The 24,482-nt window shown below is 39.7% G+C and overlaps 1 protein-coding gene across 1 annotated transcript in view; it reads left to right on the forward strand.

Moving 5' to 3' along the window:
- Positions 1–24,482, forward strand: part of Map3k5 (mitogen-activated protein kinase kinase kinase 5) — a 219,957-nt gene that overhangs the window by 158,691 nt on the left and 36,784 nt on the right. Inside the window, exons 16-22 of the mRNA XM_010626667.2 lie at positions 1,144–1,277; positions 6,811–6,938; positions 9,718–9,854; positions 11,286–11,391; positions 18,589–18,746; positions 21,686–21,863; positions 22,723–22,743. Of these exons, the coding sequence (XP_010624969.2) occupies positions 1,144–1,277; positions 6,811–6,938; positions 9,718–9,854; positions 11,286–11,391; positions 18,589–18,746; positions 21,686–21,863; positions 22,723–22,743 (862 nt within the window). The remainder of the gene's footprint in view (positions 1–1,143; positions 1,278–6,810; positions 6,939–9,717; positions 9,855–11,285; positions 11,392–18,588; positions 18,747–21,685; positions 21,864–22,722; positions 22,744–24,482) is intronic.

The raw sequence follows: 24,482 nt of genomic DNA on the forward strand, positions 1-24,482 counted from the left end.
TTTTTTTTTTTTTTTTTTTTTTTGTACCAGGGATTGAACTCAGGTCCTTGCACTTGCAAGGCAGGCCACCAAACTGCTGAGCTAAATCCCCAGCTTTCTTTATACTTTTATCACCTGTGCTTTATATATTTCAAGGCTGTTTTTAATGAGTCTAAAAATCTACGATTATGGTCCTCTCCATGGATTATTATCAGTATTAATGTTAATTTTTTGGCTTATAAGTATTAGAAATCTATATCTATCTGCATCATTTTGGGTGAGATCAACTCAGATCCTTCTGTGAGTTGAATCTAACTCTGGGCTACTCGTTTTATACTCCATAAAATGCAGACAGCAGGAGAAGCTTGTGCTTATGATCTCTCCCGCTGGTCTGTAGTTTTACAGTGGATTTCTACAAGGACATGGCTTGATCATTCAAAAGTGATAAATTCTACAGTTCCAGTCCGAGACAAAGGATACACCTTTCTGAATAAATCCTCTAAGTCTCTATGAAATGTTCTCTGCACTCCCTTTTACTTTGATCCAATGTTCCATATTTGCCTGACATGTTTGACACTTTGGGGTTCATGGATATAGATAAGATCTTTCCACATCAAAAATCAAGTTTTTCATCTTTTAAAATATTTTTGGGTCTTGGGGAGCTGGGGTGAAGTAAAAATAATCCTTTATCATAATCAACTAGTAAGACTACAATTTTTCCTTACTCAAGTCCTTTCAGTGATTTTACTCCTCGGGCAGAGTATGAAATACAATACTAAAAGCTGAATGACAAGAGCAAGATTGATTAGATGTGACAGATCTTGGCAGCTATTGATGCCAATCATATACATATTCAGGGTCAGTGAAAAACAGGACCAAAGAGCATGAAGACTTCAAGTGGGCTTTTGCAGAAACACGTTTATAGATTTAACTATGTCGTTCCCACCGTATCCATAACATATATCCCATCATAAATGTAAACAGACTGCTTTATGTGGAGAGTACTTTTTGGTGCCAAAAGTTGTTGCTTAGAACCTTTTCTCTTGTTGTCTCACTTGTTAAAGCCATGTGATAAAATAAACAATACTCTTGGGGAAAAATGATGTTGAAATGTCAGCTGCAACTAATGTTTCAATCTTCCCTCCTGTTTTTCCCCTTTTGTAGTATGACTATGAATATGATGAAAATGGCGACAGAGTCGTTTTAGGAAAAGGCACGTACGGAATAGTCTACGCGGGTCGAGACTTGAGCAACCAAGTCAGAATTGCTATTAAAGAGATCCCAGAAAGAGATAGCAGGTACAGTAATTGTAGTCAATAAAAGTTTGTTTTTGTTTTTTTGTTTTTAGTACTTTGGTTTGCTGATAATATGTTAGAAAATACTTGGATTAATGAAGCTGCCTGAAAACTCCATTATGCTAATCAACTCCATCTCAGGTTTATCTCCTGCACGGTTCAATGAATCAAGTGCAAGACAGTGGTGGGAAGAACACTGGTAGGGAAGGACAGGATATCAAAGATTAGGAGAGAGAATGGCCCTGTGTGTGTTGGACTTGGGTGACATTGGATAAAGGTGGTTTATATATGGATAGATGGAGAATAAGCTCTATCACAAGTAGGTTTCCAGACCAGCCTGTGAAGGAGCTCGGAGGCTGTCATTCCATCCTAACAAGTGAAATGCTCGACAAACTGAAAAATCAACAGCTCTTATAGGATCCACTGGCGAAGGACAAGAGCCTGCCCCCCAAATTGGAAAGACGTGAATATGGAAAGTCATAAGTTACTGGAGTGGAAATCCATGAGCAAAGCCCTCAGGGAAAACAGTGCTGGGGTAGAAGACCTAAACTACAGTTTACAAATTGCTGGAAGCTCAGTGTGGACAAGTCTGAGAATTGGGAACTCCTGGGGGACCCAGTCGGGACCTGCATTTTGTGAATTTTACCTTATGAAGCTCTACCAGGTCCTACTAGTGGATATCAGAGAAAAATTGCCTTGTACTTCTAGCAAAGAGAGAGGACAAGAACCATTTTTTAAATATGCAAGAACATTTTGTTCTTCTTAACGAAGTTTGCCCCTGAGGATACTATTTTAGCAGAGCTTAACTAAACTAGGAGAAAGAAAATGCCAAATTCTAGCCCATGCAAACCATCCTGTCCCACCTAAAGAGTAAACCTAAGAAGGCTTTATGAACTTCACCACCCAGGATGCAGGCTGACTGAAATCCAAGACCTAATCCTAGAACTATAGAAACTTTCCTTCTTCCTCACTTCAGCACCACATTACTTAAAGGCCTGTTTACTGCAGTTCTTTGATTTAGTACATTATATCTGCTTTTCAGCCAAAAAATTACAAGGTATACTAAAAGACAGCACAATTTGAAGCAACTATTAGAACCAGAGTCAGATGTGGCAAGTATGTTGGAGTTAGCAGACTTGTAATTTTCAAAAATTATAATTAATATGCTAGAAATTCTAATGGAAAAAGTAGACAACATGCAACAGATGGCAATGTACATAAACTTCCAGAACTGAAAAGCAAACAGAAAAAGACTGGGAGGAAAGAAAAGAACAGAATATCTAAGAATTGTGGGACAACTACAAGAGATATAAGTAAGCTAAGTGGGAAAGCCATCCGAAAAAGAGTAGAAGGAGCAGAAGAAATATTTGAATAAATGGCTCTAACTATACATAGTTGAACCCTGCAGAAAACGTAATCATTTGGGGGAATGAAAAAGCCATTCAGGGAATCTGAACAGCTGGAATAACAGGATTATCTGTTCTTATCCTCTCTGTCCTCTGCCTACCTGATGGTTTCTGTCTTCAAGTACTAAGTCTCTCCTCTCTTAACCTCATGATTTCTGAGACCTCATATCTTCTCTTAGATCTTCTCTCGGTGAGACAGTGTTCACACAGGCATATTCTTCATGTGTTATGTGTTCAAGGTTTGAAAGACAAAGAATTTAATGCAGATTTTAAGTCCAGCACAGGCTTCTTCTGGGTGCCCTCAAGCCAGTCTTCTTTGGCCGCAGTGCTTGGGTGACATATCAGCCTTTCTTAGAAAGGAACATGCCCTGAGTGTCCTGGGCCATGTGTCTACCCAGCATCTCCACTTGTAAGTCTACAAGCATCTCAAGGTTTACACAGCCAAAATGAATACATGGATTTCGAGCCCCTGATGTGCTCTTCCCAAAGAACTGTCTGTGTCAGTTATCAGTTATCAGTCCGTCCATCCAACTGTTCAGCTAAAACTGAAGATTCACTTGGATTCCTTTCTCTCACATTTCACACCTACTTCAATTAGTAAGTCATACTATTGTCTCACCTACTGTAATATCTGAATCTTTCTGCTCTTTCCCGTCACTGTGATTAATAGTGTGAGCTTCCACACCTCTCATCTAACCCTAACCCTAGCCTCTGTAGTCACCTCCTAATCTCTCTCTGCTTTTACTCTTTCCTTACCTTCCATCCTTTCTCTGGGAGGCCATGGAAATATTTCTGAAGCTCATGTCCTGCGATGCGGTGACAATTAAGTGTCAGTGTAGGTTCATCGATTGTAAGGAATGCACAGCTCTGGTGCGGAGAAACTGCATGTAAGAGTGGTTGGAAGAAAGAGGTGGTAGCTTTAAGTGCACTTTCCCAATTTATCCCTGGCTAGTTATTAATCTGAGGTTGGCTTTCTCTAATAGTCTATGCACTCTTGAACTACTAATTTTTATTAGCATTCTCTTCCCAACTATATATTACAGTCAGCTAGGGAGCTCTTAACCCATTTATGCTGAAGCTTGCAATTTTTTGAATTTTTACATGAAATTCATACAAGTTACATAGAACAATTCAAGAAACAAGAATTTGAAGAGAAAAGAATGTATTATGTTCCGTTGTTATGGGCCTTCTAAAAATGAAATGCTAGGTATTGAATGGTGGAAAGTTCAGACGGTCAAGCTTCACCTTCCAGAACTGGAGGTGGACTTGAACACTGGCACTCTTTACAAAGCCATCCAGGTGAGGCAAGCCTTGATCGGTGTTGGAAATCACTTGTCTGGAAGGTTACCTGGGGAGATTTGACTCAGATGGGGAGGTCTCCCGAAACTGATGGATAAGTAGTTTTTTCAAAGCTAATGTATACAAGTAGCGCCATTCATCTACGTCGTTTCTTCAGCTAATTGAGAAGAAATAGGATTTTCATGTATTCCATAGAAAATCATAGTTTTTTAACCTGACCACATTGTCATTTCATCCTTATTGAGTGTTTGGTACTTAATGTTTTTTGACAATTGCTGAGCGTTCCAAATATTTTCCATTTTACAGAACAGCATTTATCCTTGGCTTGGATGGACTCTGACTAGCATTGCAAATCTTGAGCCATCCTTGATTTAAATAATAAAATGGAATAGTTACTTTTACAGGATCTTAAATGTAAGCATTCATTGTTTTATTAGTAGGAGATGGGAGCTCTTTGATTCATAATAAACTGAGTTAATTCCTTATTTCAGGATAATGATCTTAATCTCCTAAATTTATACTATCGGCACAGTGTGTGCCACTAATGCATACCAAGAATAATCATAAACTAGTGTCGAAGTGTTATGGAAGAAGGTAATTATTAAATGTCTTCACAACTGAGAGTCATTGCCCAAATATCTTATTGGTAACACTTTATATTGGTATTTCTTGTGTTACCTCAAACAATGATTAAAATGTTGTTGCTATCTGTAACGATATCATGTTAAGAAGATTAGTTTAATGCCTGCTCTGTGTTCTTGGAGCAGTTCTAAAGTAAAAACAAAAAGACATATGTCTAAAACACAAGTTTTGCTGTTGTTATTGGCTGCTTTCTGAATAATAATAATAATAATATAAAGTTGTAAAGTTATTTGAATTAAATGAATTGTTTGTAACATAATCCTAGTATTTTTAGTTTTAGTGCTTACTCAGAAAATGTTCATGAAAAATTTTATTTGATACTAATCAATGCTATTACTTGTTGTTGACATTCAAAAAAGATGTATTCTATTTGGATTTGCTTTTGTGAAAGCTGAGCATTTCCTATATGTATAACTGAAGCATCATGAGACAGCAGGTTTGTATTTTTCTGGTAGTCAGTGCCTTTCATACCTGTAGCCTCCAATACCCAAAAGTGTGTATAAAAATGTATGCCTCAGCCGGGCGTGGTGGCGCACACCTGTAATCCCAGCACTCAGGAGGCTGAGGCAGGAGGATCACTGTGAGTTCAAGAGCAGCCTGGGCTACATAGTGAGTTCCAGGTCAGTCTCAACTATATGGTGAGACCCTGTCTCAAAAAACAAAACAAAACAAAAAAAAGTATGCCTCTGTGTGTGTGTGTGTGTGTGTGTGTGTGTGTGTGTATTAGGGGTTATCTTTTATTGTCCTTCCTATTGCTGACATCCTGTCATATTTAGCTTATTAAATAAAATGTATGGGAGGCCAGTGATTTGGACTGAGCTCCTGTACAGGTCCTAACAAATCAATCCAAAATGGGCTCACTCGATTCAGATTTCATGTCATAAAACCAAAACCTGAGTTGTTTATTTAGACCTTGTCAGAAATCAGGAGAGAGGTGATCGGAAGATTTCCAAACAGACCAGTTTAAAACAAAAACAGAACAGAATAAGAGGATCACCGTAGTCAAAAGGAGCCCAGTCAGCCCGAGCCAGCAAGATAAGGAAGTCCCCTCTGCTAGAAACCACATGAAATAACCAATGTTAAGCACTTCATTTCACAACATGTTGTTACCTTGTTCCTGATTCAGCTACCTTGCAAAGAGACTATCTTGCCATGGCCCTCAAAACTCCTGTCTATTTGGATTAGATCCTGCCTAGTGCATGAATCACTAAATAAACCCAATTAGACCTATAAAATTTAATTTGTTAAAATGTTGTGCTTTGAGCTGTAAAGCGAAAAAAAATTGTGCTTTAACATGCTGTAGTGTAATAATTTTATATCACTGCTACATTAGACTTGGGATTGTTGGACCTATAAGCTTTTCAGTACTTCAGATAATCATCAGAAGTATTGGTCTGTTTCCGAAATATAAAATACTTTTATAATAATTTTGATCCAGTGACATACACCAAGCGTAAGACTTTGATGTAAAGGCTGTATTTTACAGCTGATCTTTCAGTGGGGAGGCTTGTTTGGGATTAGTAAAAATTATGATGTATTAGGGCTTGATGGACACAGAAAGTTGAAGAATTGAAAAAATGGCCTCAAAATGGAATATAAATGGTTTTATGTTTCCTACTTCTGTTTTTTGCTTCCCATCGAAATGGTTTTATGTTTTACATTGACTGAAATGTGGCTGTTTTCTATTGAATTGATAGGCCTTTCAGCAAGAATGCACATTAAAGTTATCTGGGATTTTTGTTTTCCTGGGCAAGATTCTCCTAGAATATTAAAGTTATAAGAGAGAGTCATGCTATTATGAACAGTGTGGTTGATATCTATTCTCCTGGGTTCCACTCTTCAGTCTTACATTTAGTAGCTTTGTAATTCTGGGCAAATTAGTAATTGTCACTGTGAACTAATATCTTTCTCTGTTAAAATGGGCATCCTAATAGTACCTTCCTATTCAGTTGTGAGAAATGAGTTAATATATACAAAGAGATTGGAACAGTGCCTGGTTTCTTTCCCCTTATCCGAACACAAGTGCAACCTCGCTGAATTTTGCCTTCAGAAAAATAAAGGCCTTACATCGTCATTTTTATTTTATTTATGGGTATACATTTAGCTGACATTTTCAATTTGTATTGCTTGAATTTATGCACCAAATTCTGGTTGCATAATTAGCTCCCTGACATTTGCATGTCTTTCAGATACTCCCAGCCCCTGCATGAAGAAATAGCCTTGCATAAGCATCTGAAGCACAAAAATATTGTCCAGTATCTGGGCTCTTTTAGTGAGAATGGCTTCATTAAAATCTTCATGGAGCAGGTCCCGGGAGGTAAGAGATGCTTTGCTTTCTTTCCAAAATATAAATTTCTAAGTCCTGGAGGAGGAATAACATTGAATGAGATTTACTGGAGTACAGATTTTAATTTGTCTGTGCTAAAAAATTAGACAGGTGACATCATCTTCAAGTTTGTAAGGAGGTAATATTTAAATATCAGAACGACTTTAGTATCAGTCTTCATGACCCAAATTAAGGTCAGCTATTGAGTAGTGTATCACTTGTCTGTTTTTCTAGAATATCATCTTTAGAGTAGGGTCATTTTTGTAGTCATGTTTTCTTTTTTATTTAGTGCATATTGGTAACACAAAATAGTGAGGTTGATTTCTGTGTATTGCCTTATGCATACAACATATTTGGATTATTTTCAACCCCATCATCTACCTCTACCTCCCCCATCGCTAAATGTGTACCTTCTAAGTTTCCTGTCATCTTTCTTTCTCTCTTTCTTTATTTCTTCCTTTTATTTCTTCTATAAGAGAAAATGTGTGACATTTAACTTTCTTGTCTGGCTTATTTCACTTAACATGATATCTCCAATTCCACCCATTTCCCTGCAAATGACATGATTTCATTCTTCTTTATGGCTGAATAATGCTCCAATGTATATACACATACCACATTTTCTTATTCCACTCACCTGTTGATAGGCATTTCAATTGTTTCCATCACTTAGCCATTGTGGATTGTGCTACTATAAACATGGGTGCCAATGTATAAACTGTAGTATGCTATCTTTAATTCCTTCAGGAATATATCAAGGAGTGGGATAGCTGGATCAAATGGTATTTCTATTGTTATTTTTTGAGGAATCTCCATGGTAATATCCATACTCTTTGTACCAGTTTGCATTCCTGGTAACAGTATAGAAGGCTTCCTTGCCCCTAACCTCAGCGTCCTTCCCAGAATTCATTGTTTTTTGTATTCTTGATGACAGCCATTTTGACTGAGTTGAGATGAAAACTCAGTGGAGCTTTGATTTGCATTTTGCTGATGGCTAAAGATGTTGAATATTTTTCCATATGCTGCTTGGCCACTTGAACTTCTTTTGAGAAGTAGCTATTCAATTCATTTGCCCGTTCATTGATTGGGTTATTTGGATTTTTGAGTTAAATTTTTTGAGTTCTTTATATATTCTATATATTAATTCTCTATCAGAAGAGTAGTTAACAAAGATTTTTCCCCCATTCTGTTGATTGTCTCTGCACTTTCCTTTGCTGGCAGAAGCTTTCTAATTTGATGCAATCCTGTTGGATGATTCTTGCTATTATTTCCTGTACCATTAGAGTCCTATCAGGAAGTCTCTGCATGTGCCTATGGCTTCACGTATTTCCCCTATGTTTTCTTTCAGCAATTTCAAAGTCTCTGGTTTTATATCTAAGTCTTATTTGATTTTAGTAAGGTAAGAGATAGGGATCTAGTTTCAATCTTTTTGCGTATGGAAATCCAGTTTTCCCAGTACCATTTGTTAAAGAGGCTGTCCCAAAAGAGTTAAAAGCATCATACCACAATGATATATGTGCACCCATGGTTATAGCAGCACAATTTGTAATAGCTAAATCTTGGAAACAGCCCAGATGTCCATCTATTGATGAAGGGATAAAGAAAATGTGGTCTTTATATGCAATGGAGCACTATTCTGGATAAACTTGAGACATTTTTAGGTAAATGGATGTACCTTGAGACCATATTTTTAAGTGAAATAAATCAGACACACCTGTTTATCACATTGTTTGTCTCATGTAGAAACCAAAAGCATAAATAAGGACCAAAATGGATGATAAATATTGTGAAGTTGGAAGAAGACGTTCAAATTGGAAGGGGAACAAGAGAGGGAGGGAGGAGAAAGGAAAGAAGGGCAAAGGAAAAAAATGGAAGCAAAGCTTTTGTACATAAGAAGGCAAAGGTTGAGGGGAAGGGAGGGGAATGGGAAAAAAAGAAAGATCAAGATACATCGTGTACAGGTACAGGATAGGGTCTTACCAAATCAGCAAGGATGGGCTCAATCGTGAGGTAACTCCTGCCTCACCTTCTCAGAGTGCTGGGATTACAGGAGTGGACTATGTACCTGACATTTTAATAGGGATTACATTGAATGTGTGGATTGCTTTTGGTAAATTGGCCATGCCCAATTCATGAACAAGGGATGTCTTTCCCTTTGTTAATTTTTTTTTTTTACTGTTTTATAATTTTCATTGTAGGTTTTTCACTGCCTTGGATAGGTAAATTCCTAGACACGTTTTTAAAGCTATATCAAATGGAAATATTTTCCTCATTTCTTTCTTAGAGTGTTCATTGTTGATGTACAAGAAAGCTATTGATTTTTGCATGTTATGTTGCATCCTGTAGTATTCATGTCTGAACCCAAGCAACTAGAACAGTTTCTGGGCCACTGAAAAGAATAATGAACATTGGCTCAGAGTAGGGCCTCATTTTTCATAGGCTGTAAAGAGCTCATTTTGGATGAGATTTTCTCTCTCTCTCTCTCTCTCTTTCTCTCTCTCTCTCTCTCTCTCTCTTTTGTTACCGGGGTTTGAACTCAAGTCCTTGCTTTTGCAAGGCAGGCCACCGAACCACTGAGCTAAATCCCCGGACCTTTTTTTTTTTGGTTTTTTGAGACAGGGTCTCACTAGGTAGTTGAGACTGACTTGGAACTCACTATGTAGCCAGAACTCACTATGTAGCAATCCTCCTGCCTCAGGCCTCTGGAGGGCTGGAATTATAGGTGTGTGCCACCACCATGCCTGGTTTAGATTTTATCTACTCTTTACAGGAAGTCTTTCTGCTCTCCTTCGGTCCAAATGGGGTCCATTAAAAGACAACGAGCAAACAATTGGATTTTATACAAAGCAAATACTAGAAGGATTAAAATACCTCCATGACAATCAGATAGTTCACCGGGATATAAAGGTAGGATGCACTGTGATTCACTTTCATGGAATTTCTTACTAGGTAATTATGTATTTGCTAAAGTGATTTTGTGTTATGCATATTAATTAATTAATTAATTAATAGAAAAGCAAATAAATCTTTGGAACGGTAGACATACATTACTCTGAATTAGTTATTTACGTTCATATTTTATCTCTTCTACTTAAGGAATCAACTCCTTAGCCATCCATGTTCAACCACAGATTGGATTCCCACTGTGAAAGGTTTTCTAGGAGCTCTATGGGGTGGGGTGCAGCAGTTTAAAGTGAAGCAGGGCTTGTTCCCTATTCCTGAGGAGCTGACAGGCTGACTTATCTCTGTATCCTTGCCCCTAATCACTATGTGTAAGTCTGTATTGAATAATGGATGAATGAATAGAAAAAAAAATCCCCCCTTTTTACAAGTATCACATATGCATTGAACTAAAATTGTAAAATCTCTAAAACAACAAACTAAAGTAGTAACATTAGACTTTCTTTAAAAGAAACTTCTAAACTAGTAAACTTTTGACAAAAGCTGGACTATTTTAGTAAGTTTAATTTTACAACCGAAACCAATGGGTTTACATCTTGCTCAGTGCAAGAAATACAACCAGGAAATAAAAGAGTGGAGAAAGCTTCGTTACTTACAGCAAAGAAGGAGAGCACTGGAATTATTTGTAAATCCAAGCTCTTTCCAACAAAGAAAGCAGGCGGAAAATTGTTGAGAAGCCTATGCATTTTCAGATAGGAAAGCCCACATAAAAGCAGGTGGATTCCTGAACATGCTCAGTGAATTTCTGGGCATGCTCAATTCAAGGTCCTAGATCACGTGTTCAAAAAAAAGATGGCGGGTATACCATTTGTGGGGAGAGGGTAGTGTTATATAACGAGCAAACTTTACTCTAGTTGACAGTAAGAATGTGTCCGGAATGACTTGGTGGCCTTGAATGTTTCCTGCTAACTTTCTTAAGCGCTTTAGCTGAAACAAAAAGAATAATTTTAAAGGTGCGTAACAGTCTTTCCTACCCTAAAATCAATTTATATTTATCCGTGATGTCCCCAAATATTCTAGGGATGGATATAGAACCATGTAGAAAAGAAAGTAAAGCGATGGAGAATTATGAAATTTCTAATTTAACTTTCACACATTAACTTCGTACACATCTATCCTCACCATGTGTAAACTGCAGGGAACTTTCCCTTGGAACTGTGCTTGATCTTCTGACTTGAGGAGCAGACGGTAAACAACTGACAATATATAAACAAAAAATTGTGTCAGAAATTCTATCTTAAGATAAACTATTAATGAAGAACACAGAATAATATCCTTATATGTTTTAATCATTCCTTTTTTATTGAACTTTAAAAATCCTCAATAGGCAGTATGTGAAGAAAGATTACATTTTTGACTGAAGCCCTTTTTTCCTAGGGTGACAATGTATTGATTAATACCTACAGTGGTGTTCTCAAGATCTCTGACTTCGGGACATCAAAGAGGCTTGCTGGCATAAACCCATGTACAGAAACATTTACTGGTATGTTTTTGCAATAACGATACACATCTTACGTAGTTAAAGAATAATTGCTGACTTTGAGCCCAAAGTGGGAGATTAACTAAGTCAGTGTTCTCACGCACATTAATGTTGGTATCCTTTGATTCTCACTGAAAAACATTATACAGACTTGGAGCTGCCCCAGGTCTCTTCTTTTGTTTATGTGACTTGCTGAGTCTCCTGTTCAGTGCCGCTGAAGATTATTTTTTATTCTGTTTGCTTTATTTTTCTTGTCATTCCATCTCTCCTGCTTGACCTAACAACTTCTCTAACCCTAGCAAGATTTAGTTTTAAAAACATTTCGCTATCTCAACCTCTTTGTTATTCTTACTCATCCTCAAATCACTTCCCATCTGGTCTCTGAATTCTCTCTTTCCTAGTTATTTTCTCCCTGAGATTTATTCCTCTACTCCATGATATAAATAACCATTGGATTTCCATTCATAAAGAGGAAGTGACTCATCCCCACAGAAAAGGGGTGGGAGAGAGCTTTCCTGAGAAATTAGGCAATAGTGACTGAGCTATTTGTAGTTCAAAGTCCTGGCAGAGTCGAAGCAAAGTGATTTGCAAAAGGGAAAAAGTAGCCAAGAAGAAACAAATAGAAGAGATTGACAACAGCTCAACTGCTAAAGGGAGGGAAAGAGGGAATCTAGGACTTCAAAACTGGTTTCTGCTCCACATTTTTATTTCATGGTGATTCTTGTGAATTGTTAAGTTACTGTTGTTGTTGTTGTTGTTGAAAGATTTAACAAACATTTTTTTTAAAGGTAACCACTACTCTTTAGTCTAACAGAAGGCAAAATAGGCAGATATCCCCATTTTTGAACCCCGCGAGGAAGAGAGAAGTGCCTCTATTTTGTGAGTGAAGAATTTGAGAGAGAAGGCCTAGAGGTCACGAGAGTTTATACGTGGCAAAACTCAGGTTTTCAGTCTACCCTTTGCTCTTTGGACTCCCTCTGGGCTGTAGTCCCTCTTACTTTCTGTCTCACCCCAGTGTCTGTCTTACTAGTTTGGGAGACCAAAAAAGGAGAGAAATTCTGTAACTTTGCTCCTAGGTATCAACAATGCCTCTGGCCCAGGTGCTACCCTAAAGGCAGTGAGTATTATAGGCACAGAATTACACATTTAGAATGTATTTTTAAATTAAATAAATTAGTAACTTTCAACATCTTAACATTTCTTTCTTCATATCTTCTCAACTTGGCAAGACACATTTTACATGCTGCCAAGACTTAGTTAACTTCTGGGAGGAAAACCCCTATTTTCACATGCTTCTTTGGGCAAGATGCTAATTTAATATCTTCTAATCTTACAAAACTTTTTTTTTTTTCCCAATCCCCAAAGGCACTGTAAGAAAGCAGTTATCACAGGGACCTTTGTTTTTACCATACTTCTCCCACTGGCCTCAAATGAGGGTGACAAGTGTGACCAATGAACTTATATCACTCTTAAGTGCTGATACTGAGAGTGCTAATGTGTAGACCTCAGCCCCCTCAGCACTGTAGAGCTCACAGCACTTGCTCGGTACTCACTGAGTCACAGGTGCTCAGGTAGCCCTGATGAACTTAGTTGAAGAACCATGATCTGTCTCACTTATTGGTAATTTTGTTGAGGCAAAGACAGTAACAAACAACCATCATTTATAGAGTACTTACTGTATACCTCTGTCTGGGCAAAGTGCTCTATGCACATTGAAAATCATACATCACCCTTAATCCTTAGGTGTCATTATCCTGGTTCATGGTGAGAAAATTAAGGTTCAAAGAGGTTAAATAACTTGCCCAAAGCCACAAAGCTAGTTAGTAATAGAACTGAGGTTTAAAACTAGACTTAACATGCTAACTGAAATGAATTATCTTCTCCCCAAACCTGTTCCACCCACTCTTCCTATCTCAGCTGTGACTGTTCCAGACTTAGACTTATCCATGGCACTTTTTCTCATACTTCAACCAGGCCATCAAGGAAGCCCATTGGCTCTGCCTTCAAAATATATACAGACTTGGACCAGTTCTTACCCCTCCACTGCTACTACCCTCTCTCATCTGCATCATTTTGGCATCACCTAATTGTTCTCCAGCTTCCTCATTTGCACCCTACCCTCTGTTCTTAACACAGTGGCCAAGGGATCCTTTTAAAACATAATCCAGCACAATCACTCAGAGCACTTAATGGCTTTCTTTCAGAGCAAACAAATGCTGAAGTCCTTGCAGTGATAGTGTCCCGATTAGAGCCCACTGCCTTTCAGACCTCACTTTCTATCATTTTTTTCTTACTTACTCTGTACCAGCAGCACCAACCTACGTGCATTTCTTTCATGACATCAGGCACTTACACTTGCTTCTCTTTCAGTCAGTAACTCTCGTCTTGTAGATACCTGTGTGGCTTCATCATCTTCAAACCTTAACTCAAATGTCACCTCAGTGATACCTACCATGACCCAAAAAAGTGTCATGTGTTGTGGAATAAAGAGGCCAAATGATTTATACCTTTCTTGTGGTACTTGTTCAATGAGGAATAAGTAAACACAGTTGGCAGTGTTCTTTGAAGTAATGTCTGATGGATTAAAATGTTGAGTAATTTATTGTTGATGTCATTTAATTATCCAGTATTTTTAATTAACTATATTTTTGATCAGTGAAATCCCCACTCTGATATTCATACAACATAAATTCTCTCTTCTGTCCTTGACCCAGAGAAAACAAAATGGAATGGTAGTCTTCAACACATATTTTCTAAAAGATTATTAGATTTTATTTGTCATACAAAAATTATCACATGAAGAAAGGATATAAGTGAAGAGGAATTGTAACAGTTTCAGATTAATAGTACTCGAGTCTTTGGGGAGCACAGTTCCCTTATCGTTGTCTGAGGGAAAGGCCTTCCTCCAAAAATTTTGCCAGTTCAAGCAGAGAATAGACATTCGTCTTTGAATATGAACATGAACTATAGTCCCGAAATGGCAAGCTCTGGAGGATAAAGGTTGACAATACTTGAAAGATATAACATACCTTTTTAAATGAACAACAGTCTGTTGTAGCCTGTGACAGTAGGTTCCAAAGGACCAGTTTAGGGGAATTTTATATCACAGTTTTCACCTGTAAATCGCATATAAGGTGTTCATAAAAAGTGTTATGTGATTTATCAAAATATTTGTCACTTTGCTTATGAATCAAAAAATACAGAAGTAGATTTTTTGCCAAACACTTCAGGATTTGAAGTTATTCAACATAGCATTATGGGTGAGTTCCTGTTTGCTGATTATGTTATTTGTATATCAATAGTAGGGGATATGGTTACTGTCTTAGTCAACTTTCTGTCACTATGACAAAATACCCAAGAAAAACAATTTAAAAGGAGGAGAGATTTATTTTGGATCACAGTTCCAGAGATTTCAGTGCATGGTTTCTTGGCCCCATTACTTTGAGCCTGTATCAAGGTGGAACATCATGGCAGGGATCGTATGGTAGAACAAACTTCTTGACCTCATGATGCCTGGGAAGCAAAAAGAGAAAGGAAGGGTCTAGGGTCTCAAGGGCACATCCCTGGAGACCTGACTTTCTTCTACTAGGCCCCACCTCCTAAAGTTTTCACCACCTCTCATCATTACCTCACCATCAGCTAGGGACCAAGCCTTCAACACAAGAGCCTCTGGGGAACTTTTAAGGTCCAGGCCCTTAACATTCTGCTGCTGGCCCACAGAGTTCATGTCCATCTCAAAATGAAAAATGCATCTAGTCCATCTCCAGGAGTCTCCAATGTCTTAATACTTCTAGCATTGTGCAGAAATCCAAGTCTGATGCAAAGTCTCAGCTGTGAGCCCCTGTGAAAATTAAAAAGTTACCTACTTTCAAGATACAAAGCACAAAGTAAATTTTCTCAATACAAAAGGGAGGAACAGAGGGATAGAAAAGAAAGATCAAATAAAAGCCAGACAAAAAACCAGCAGGGCAACATTATTCCTGTAGGTCCATGACCAGCATCCAGGTGTCACCATGTGAGCACTAAAAGACTTGGATGGCCTTGCTGGCTGAAGCCCACGTGGCCATTCTCTTGGGCTGGCTCTGCTTACTGCCTGAAAGTTCCTTCAGCTGATATTCCACATTCCTTGAATTTCTAAATACAGCGTTAACTTCACTCTCACAGCTTTATATATCACCCTCTCCCTCTTGGGGTCTGTTTGCAAGACTCCGATTCTGCTAAACACTGCCTAGCTTCTCAGGTTTTCCTTTGAAATCTCAGTGGAAGTGACCCCATGACTCTTGCATTCTTCAGGTCTGCAAAACCAACATTCTGTGGCTAATGCCAGGATCTGCTGCTGGTACAAACGGTACTGGCAGGCCTGCTTGAAACTTGGTTACCGCAGCCTCTGAGTGCCTGGATGTCTGAACACAGTGAACAAATCCCAGGGAGATAATTCCTTAGGTAGCCCTGAGCAAGAAGAGCACCTTGAGGGATTTTTCTCAAACAAGTCTTTGAACTTGCTATGGGTAGGATCTTGCTTATTCCTGAAAGTCCCTCAAGGCATCTTTCCCATTGTCCTGGTACAAAATATTTGGCTTCTTTTTAATGACTGTGATCTATTGCAGTTACACACTTTTGGCTCCAACTTTAAATGCCTTTCTTTTCTGGCAAAACTGAAGATTGGTAGTTTTTCAAATCTATCTGCTCACTTTTGCTGCAATGCTCACTATAAGCCCAGCTGAAAGCAGCCAGTAGTACCCATCCCACAGCCTATATGCCATGCTATTTTGAAATTTCCTCCTCTAGATTAACTAATTCATCACCTTTAAACTCAGTTCCCCATAAAATCTCAGGGCATGAACAAAATGTCTACCAAAGACAGCTTCTTTGGTAGAAAGTAACATGAATGGGTTCTAGTCTAGTTCTCAATAGAGTCCTCGTGTTCATCTAAAATCGTATGAGCCTGGCCTTTGCTGTCTGCATTCCTGTCAACATTTTGATCTTCTGAGCTCCCATCAGAGTCATCCATTTAGCTCCACTGGTAGAATTTCTAGGCTTTTTCTAGCCTTCTTTTCTAAACTTTTCCAAATTCCTCCCACAAACCAATTCCAATGACTTCTGAATGGCACCATCAGGTGTTGTCACAGCATCAACTTCACTTCTCATTGCCAGTTTTCTGTTTATCAGCTTTCCGTTTGCTATGGCAAATTACCTGAGGAAAATTACTTAAAAGATGAAAAGATTTATTTTGACTCACAGTTTTAAAAGTTTTATTTTTGGTTGCTAAGGGCCTATGGCAAGGTAGAACATCACACACAGTGGGGAATAAAGTTACTCACTTCATGTGACCATAAAGTAAAAAGAGACAGGAGAGTCCAGGGTCCCAGTGCCCCTTTCAGGAGCACACCTTGTTATAGTATATATCTAGATGTCCCCCAACAGCCTCATGCAGTCATAGTTAGGGGGCTTTTGGAAGGTAATTTGGTTGTGGGAACTTATAGCTGACTTGCTATAGGAAGTGGGGTCTGGGTGGAAAAGGCAGGTTGCAGGGGATGTGGTCTAGAAATGTTTATATCTCTTCATGACTCCTCCTTTGTCGATTGCTGCTTTCTGTCCACTCTGCCATGAGCAGCTTTCCTCCACCATGCCATCTTGCCTTGGAGCCAGCTGACTGTGGACTGACTGAAACTTTTACAAACTATAAGCCAAAATAAACCTCTTTAAGTTGTGGATGTCGGGTATTGTGTCCCAGTGGTGAGAAAGTGACTAAGACACTCCCCCAGTGAGCTAACTTCCATTTAGAAGACCCCAGTTTCTAAGGTTTCCACCCCCCAAATAACACCATCAGCTGAAGACCCAGCCTTTAACCGTGAACCTTTAACCATGCTCCTGACCCATTCCCCTCTAGGGGCTACTAGAAGTGTGAATCCAGCCTGTCACTTGGGCCACTGAGGTCACGGGAATTGAGATCTAGCAGGTCAGAACTAGATCCACAATTTCTTGGCCCACATTTAATGCCACTCCCATCATACAATACTTGTCAACTCCCTGATTTCATGGAGCCTTTTAATTTTTTCTTTTTCATTTTATCCTTACTGATACTATTTCATGGTTTATCTCTTTGGATGGTTCATGACCTGCCTTTGATCTGGTAAATCTGCTACTCTATGGGCCTCAGCCATAGAGTGGGACTCATATTTGATTTGCAGAATGGGGGATACCAGAAATGATTTGCATTATTTTTTTACCATAGCTTTCGGAATTGCCGTGCTGTGATGATTAAGAAATAACTTGAACATTTTTTAAATTAATGTAAAAATTGTAAACTTAATGGGGCACCATATGACATATTAATACATCATATAATGTAATTTTAATACATCATATAAGTCAGGGTAAGTATATCAGTCGCCTCAAACATTTATGATCTCTTTGTTCTGAAAACATTCAAAATCCCCTATTCCAGTTGTTTTATTAAAGATATACAGTGTGTTGCTACCTTATGTGCAACAGAGCACCAGAACTTATTTCTTCGATCTAGCTGTAGCCTAGTACCCACTGACCAACTTGTCCCCATCCCTCTCTTCTCCCTACTTTCCCAAGCCTCTGGCAGGCTCTGTTGCACTCTCACCTTCTGTGAGGTCCACCCTCTTAGCTTCCACATGTGAGTGAGATCATATGGGATTTGTCTTTCTGTGCCTGGCTTATTTCACTCAGTGTAGTAGCCTACAGAATAAAAACAAGAACTACGCGCTCAGTTGAGGAGTTTAGAAATATAAATTTACAGAATAAGATGGATGAACTAAATTTTTCCTGGAAAAGATTAGAAGGATGAAGTCATGGCAGCCTTCATGTATTTGAACTGAATGTAGAACATGTGTGTTGATGTACTCTCTGTGGTTCTAAAGGACTAATGGTTGGTTAGAACCCTCTAAGAGATCCCAGGGAAGGATGCTTGCATTGTCCTCCATTGTCTAGGCAAGGACAACATACCTGTTCATAACCAGAGGATATTTTTGTGTCACCAACTAAATCAATTATAAAATTATTTCCAGTTTTATTAACAGCAAGGAAAACTGGACCTCAAAGATGAGATATTAGGACATGAGTCATATTTTAAAAACCGGTTTACTTATGTATAACAGTTGAAACTATCCTTAATTAGACAGCTATCTGTTTTCTCTTTATAAATTGGAAATGTATGTGACGTATCTCCAGGTACCCTTCAGTACATGGCACCAGAGATAATCGATAAAGGACCACGAGGCTATGGCAAAGCAGCAGACATTTGGTCTTTGGGCTGCACAATCATCGAAATGGCCACAGGAAAACCACCATTTTATGAACTAGGAGAGCCGCAAGCAGCCATGTTCAAGGTCACATTTTGTATTATCTTCAAAACAAGTGAATAAGGTTTTTCGTAGCTACTGAATATTCTGTGTCTGTCATATTTTTTCTTTTTAGGAAAGACCCCTAAGTAAGCCTGAGCTGAGAAAACGTCCAAGTTCAAGAAGATTTGCTTTCTCCTGAGTTAGTGCCTCCATCTCACGCAGTGAATCTCTCACTCTCTGCCTTAGTTTTCTGTACAGTGGGATTCAGCATAACTTCCTTTGACTGCCTTTCCACAGTGCACTGTGAAGAACACACCACTATGTGCAAAGTGATGTAGTATCTTTAGGAAATAGTCTGAATACTTGCCACTTAGGGAGATAGAAGAACATTTTTGATCCATTTAAGAATTCAATCAAATCAATATTTTTCTTTACTTCCCTAATGTTTGAAGGACCATTTATAAAAAGACAGAACTGCTATTTTAAGTAACCCAGTCTTACTCTCATGTATCTACTCTTCTAGCCTATTAATTTGTCCATTTGTAACTCCACCAGACCAGCAAGAAGTTTCAATGGACAGCTGTCTCCCAGGCAGTGAAGTTCATGTAATGCCAAGGATTTCTGAGGGTCGCTGACATCCTCTCCCAGACACTGGCTGTGTTGCCAGCCCTTATTCTTTCTGTGTATGGCTTCTTATAAGGGACTAAATACACACACACACACACACACACACACACACACATCCCATATTGAGGATCGACCCCAGGACCTTTGCGTTGAGCTACATCCCCAGCCCTTCTTTAGTTTTTATTTTGAGACAAGGTCTCACTAGGTCTCTATGTTGTATAAGCTGGGCTTGAATTTGTGACCCTTCTGCCTCAGCCTCCTAGAATGCTGTGATTATAGGTGTGTGCTACCATGCCTGGAACACACCTCCCTCTTTTGTACAAATGTAGCTTACTTGAAACTGGAAGACAATCTAATGACATGTCCCTGGTATAAAACTGAGGTGTGTCACCCGACATGGAAGAGTGAAGAGAGGTGGGAAGGCAACTGTCTTTTTGACATGAAGAAGAGCCTCTCCCTCTCCCTCTCCCTCTCCCTCTCCCTCCTTGGCTAAGCCCCTGAGGCTGCACTGTTGTCACTGTTGGCCCAGCCTCAGCTGTGCTTGAGAAATGACACTGTCTGAGGGAGGTGAGATCGCAGCCTCTGGCTACCATGGTCCAATCAAGGCTCTAACATGATCACGATATGTGAAACATTAGACACGATTTAAACTGCTATATCTTCATTTCTTAATCTACAAAATTAAGATTGAGGGACCAGGGATTTAGCGCAGTGGTTCCACTGCCTGTCTCACAAGCACAAGGACCTGAGTTCGATCCTCAGTACCAAAAAAAAAAAAAAAAAAAAAAAAAAAAAAAAAAAAAAACAAAAAAAAACCAAGATTGAGAATAAAGCAATACCTATTTATCAGGAGCTTTTTAAGAAGTAATATACACAGTGCACACAGAATTAGTGTCTCACACATAGTAAAAGCTGCATAATTATCGCTTACACGTTCTTGCTTATGTAAGAATACACTTATATAAGCTACATATTAACAAAAACGGCTTTCCTTATATTTCCTCTGTGCTAAATACATGGCAACATCATTAAAAATTTTTAGCAGCTGGGCATGGTGCCACATATCTATAATTCCAGCACTCTTCACAGGTTCAAGTCCTGCTTGACCAACTTAGCAATTTAGTGAGACCCAGTCTCAGAATTTAAAAAATTTTAAAAGTGGGCTGGGGATGTATCTCAGTGCAAATACCCTAGGTTCACTCCCAGTGCTGAAAAAAAATGTTTGTTCACTGTGATATAAAATACTTTTTATTTCAGTATTTCTTAATGTAGATTATTTGAAATAGGGAAAATGTTCACAAATTGTGCACTAGGGGAAAGAACATTTACTTCAATCCAAACATATCGAAGTTCAAACCTCAGATCTACCCTTTCATAGCCATGTACCCCCACCCCTCTGAGCTTTATTTTCATCATTGGTGTCAGAGGGATAACATTTAATCCAATGGGTGTTGGGAGGATTCTGTGAGACTCAGGAGTGGAAAAACCCCAGCACGATACCTGCCATGTAGCCATTGAAAGCAACTCAGTGCTTTCAATTAAGAGTGTGTTGTTGCCGGGCATGGTGGTGCACACCTGTAATCCTAGTTCTCAGGAGGCTGAGGCAGGAAGATTGCTATGAGTTCAAGACCAGCCTGGGCTACATAGTGAGTTCCAACTACATAGTGAGACCCTGTCTCAAAAAACCAAAAAAACAAAACAAAATTTTTAAAAAATAATAAAAAAAGAGTGTGTTGTTGTTTTTTGAGGAATGTGTTCTGAGATTTTGAAGGAATATGTCATTACTTCAAATGCTTCTCTACTGTCTCAAGCTAACTGCTCTCCTGTGTCACTGATAAAATCACAAAAGCAGTCTGTAAGCTTTCTGTAACCTACAGAAACCACACGCTGTCATAACTGGGAAAAGCCGTGACCTTGTAGTATATGATAAAGGATCTGGCTGCACTAGGGGACAAGTGATGGGACCTGGAGCACAGGTGGTGGGATGGTCACTCAAAAGACACCTTGTGTGTTTTATCCAGGCATAGTGGCTCTCACCTGTAATCTCAGCATTCTGGGAGGCTGAGGCAGGAGGATTCCAAGTTTGAAGCCAACTTGGGCAACTTAGTGAAGCCCTGTCTCAAAAAATAAAAGGGTCTGGAGCTGTAGCTTAGTGTGTAGGACCTCAGTTCAATCCCCATACCAAAAAAAAAAAAAAAAAAAAAAAAAGGAAGACAAAGCACACTGTTCTGGCCCAGGGATTTAGCTCAGTGGCGTGGCACCTGCCTGGCAAGTGCAAGGTCCTGAGTTCAATTCCCAAAAAATCCAAACCGAAGCAAAACAAAACAAAACACTGTTGTTTTCTGTTTATGTCTTAGGTGGGGATGTTTAAAGTCCACCCTGAGATTCCAGAGTCCATGTCTGCAGAGGCCAAGGCATTCATATTGAAATGTTTTGAACCAGACCCTGACAAGAGAGCCTGTGCTAATGACTTACTTGAGGATGAGTTCTTAAAAGTTTCCAGCAAAAAGAAAAAAACACAACCTAAGCTTTCAGGTATGGGCTGCACTGAAGAGGATATGGGTCAGAGTCATTACATTCTGATCGTCAGGATGGAAGACATTTCCAGAAGTAAATGAATCTGTTTACAGAAATCCCCGGGAATTGCTTTAAACATTAGCACAGTGCCCTCAGGCATTTGGTTCAAGTATTAGGAAGACATATTCCCTCAGTTTCGCTACTACTGGGACCTTGTACAGAATAGTCTTCCATCATGTAGTACATAGTTAATACACCAGCATTTATGGCATTCCGACATTGTAGATCCTGCAGTTAAAGTGTGAAAGATGTGAAATATAGTCTTTTAGAGCTGAAACCCCAAGTTACACTAATGGACTACAGGGCTATTAGAGAGTTATTAGACTTCCAAGCCATCTAGGTAGTATGTCCTTTTAATTTTAAGCAGTAAGCCAGGCATGGTGGCACATGCCTGTAGTCCCAGCACTCGGGAGGCTGAGGCAGGAGGATGCTGTGAGTTCAAGACCATCCTGGGCTACATAGTGAGTTCCAGGTCAGTCTCAACTGCATAGTGAGACCCTGTCTGAAAAAAACAAAAAATAAATAGGTTTTAAGCAGTAGAAAATACCTGCACATTTTTCAAATAATTACCCAAAAAAGAGAGAGATTGTCAGCTATAAAAACATATTGTCTTCTTGCAATTTACGTAACTCATTTCAGAAAGAACAAGTAAAAGATGAATTTGTTCCTCATATTTTTTGTGTTTATACTGGATGAGGATGGACAGCTTGAATGTTTGGGCAGGACACTGATCCCGTCTCAAGCATTCGTTGTATTGATTTTTCAGGGTAACGAGGCCAGCATGTACTTATGTTGCTGTTTGCTTTTCTTCCCACAGCTCTGTCAGCTGGATCGAATGGTGAGTCTGTTTTTACCCTTGCCTGTTGAACTGAGGGCTGGTGTACCTACCGTGTGGTAAATTTTATACTTCTTGTAAATAGCCTCTGCCTCCTCCTCGCCCCTTGCTTACATGGGACGATTCTGCATACTAAGGACAGGTGCAGCTGCAGGCCTGGCTGGGCTCATTGCTTTGGAAACCTCTCACCTTTGTCTTCCGGGAGAGAGGCTTATGTTATTGTACTCTCATGCAAGCCGGTGGCTGTGTTCTAGAAGCTTTCCGAGTGAAGTCCCTACTTTCTACCCAGGAGCCTGTTGCCCACCTGCTGGCTCTCCTGCAGAAAATTTCAATGCCAGCTGTCTTCCTCTGTCATCCCTGGGGTAACGCATTCTGTTTTTAGGAGGTCAGGAGTTGTGGTGTTGTTTCTCCAGTTGGCTTTTTCAGATCATAACCAGGAACATAGATTTGATCCCGGAAGATCAATTAAAGCATTTCAAAGGGTAAAGACATGAACCTCGTGTGGGGTTTTCCTCAGTTGAGTGGGTGGTTGATGGGCATGATGGGTTTAAATTCCATTGTGCATGGGTTTTGTGGACCAGGCAGCACATCTTTGAGATTCCTCGGATGCCCTAAAGCACTCAGCCCAAAGTGGAGGCCTCTTAATTTGTGTTTCCTAGGCACAGTTTCTCTAGTTTTCCTTCTACAACTCTGAGGAGAGACCCAACCCACCCACTGTACCCCTGCCTCTTACTTCTTTCTCTGGTGCAGGGGTTCCTGAGCAGCCTACTTTTGGTTCTGCTCAGGAGGTGGTTTTTGACCCTCCTAAGCCATTTTCTAGACGTGTGACTTGCAGCAGTTTTATTTGTTTCAGCTATCACTCTGCGCTGGTAACAATGCCTACTTGACAGATTTAGTTTAGAGAATAAAGTGAAATAACATCGTAGAAAGGCTTTGGAACCGTGCCTAGAAGCTCACTCCGTGATCGCCTTGTCCCTTCCACACGTCAGGGTTTTCATTCACCGGAAACACGTTTCTGTCACGTGCTGAGCTTCTGTAAATCCATGAGTACAGGCTTGGTGAGCCGGCGGTTCTGCCCCAGCTTCTCGGTGGGCACATGCCTTGGGGTGAGATGCCATGGGAGGCCACATCTGCCGGGCTGGTCAGACGTGGTCCTCACTTGCCCTCTCCTCTGCCTCATGCAGGATAATCCAGCAGAAATCCAGACTGCACTAGCTTCAGAATCTAACCCTACTTAAGGAGCTGTAGGATCCTAGAGTTTTACAGAGTCAGATAGTGAGTGTTGGGGTTAGAGCTGGGTTTCCTTGTTGATTAGTTGACCTTGGACATGACTTACTCTCTATCACCTCAGCTGTCCAGTTGGTTCAATGAGACCACCTCCTCCTTGGTTCTGGTAAAGACTAAATGAGACCGCCTTATGTAAAATGCTTAACCCCCCAGGCCCTTCCTATGATCGTTTTCACTACTGTTATTTCCACTCTCCTCTTCTTGCCCTGGCCACCGTGCTCAGTGGCTAGTTGAGATTTGTGAACCACAGCCTGCAGGTCCTCTGCTCTTTCCCTGAGGGCCCTCCTGATTCTCTTCAGTCAGATCTTCCCTGAGGTGCCTCAGTTTCATGAGCCTTTTCCATCCCAGTGACCTTTCCTCTTTGGTCTGCCTCCCTTACCTGAGAGAAAGAGACCTGGGCCTGAAAGAAGGGGCAGCTCCCGACTCCTGCGTGGTACACCTGTTCAGACTCTCAG

Source organism: Fukomys damarensis, unplaced genomic scaffold (genome assembly GCF_012274545.1).
Source record: "Fukomys damarensis isolate Sample0158 unplaced genomic scaffold, DMR_v1.0_HiC HiC_scaffold_14, whole genome shotgun sequence".
In the NCBI taxonomy this organism is placed as follows: domain Eukaryota; kingdom Metazoa; phylum Chordata; class Mammalia; order Rodentia; family Bathyergidae; genus Fukomys; species Fukomys damarensis.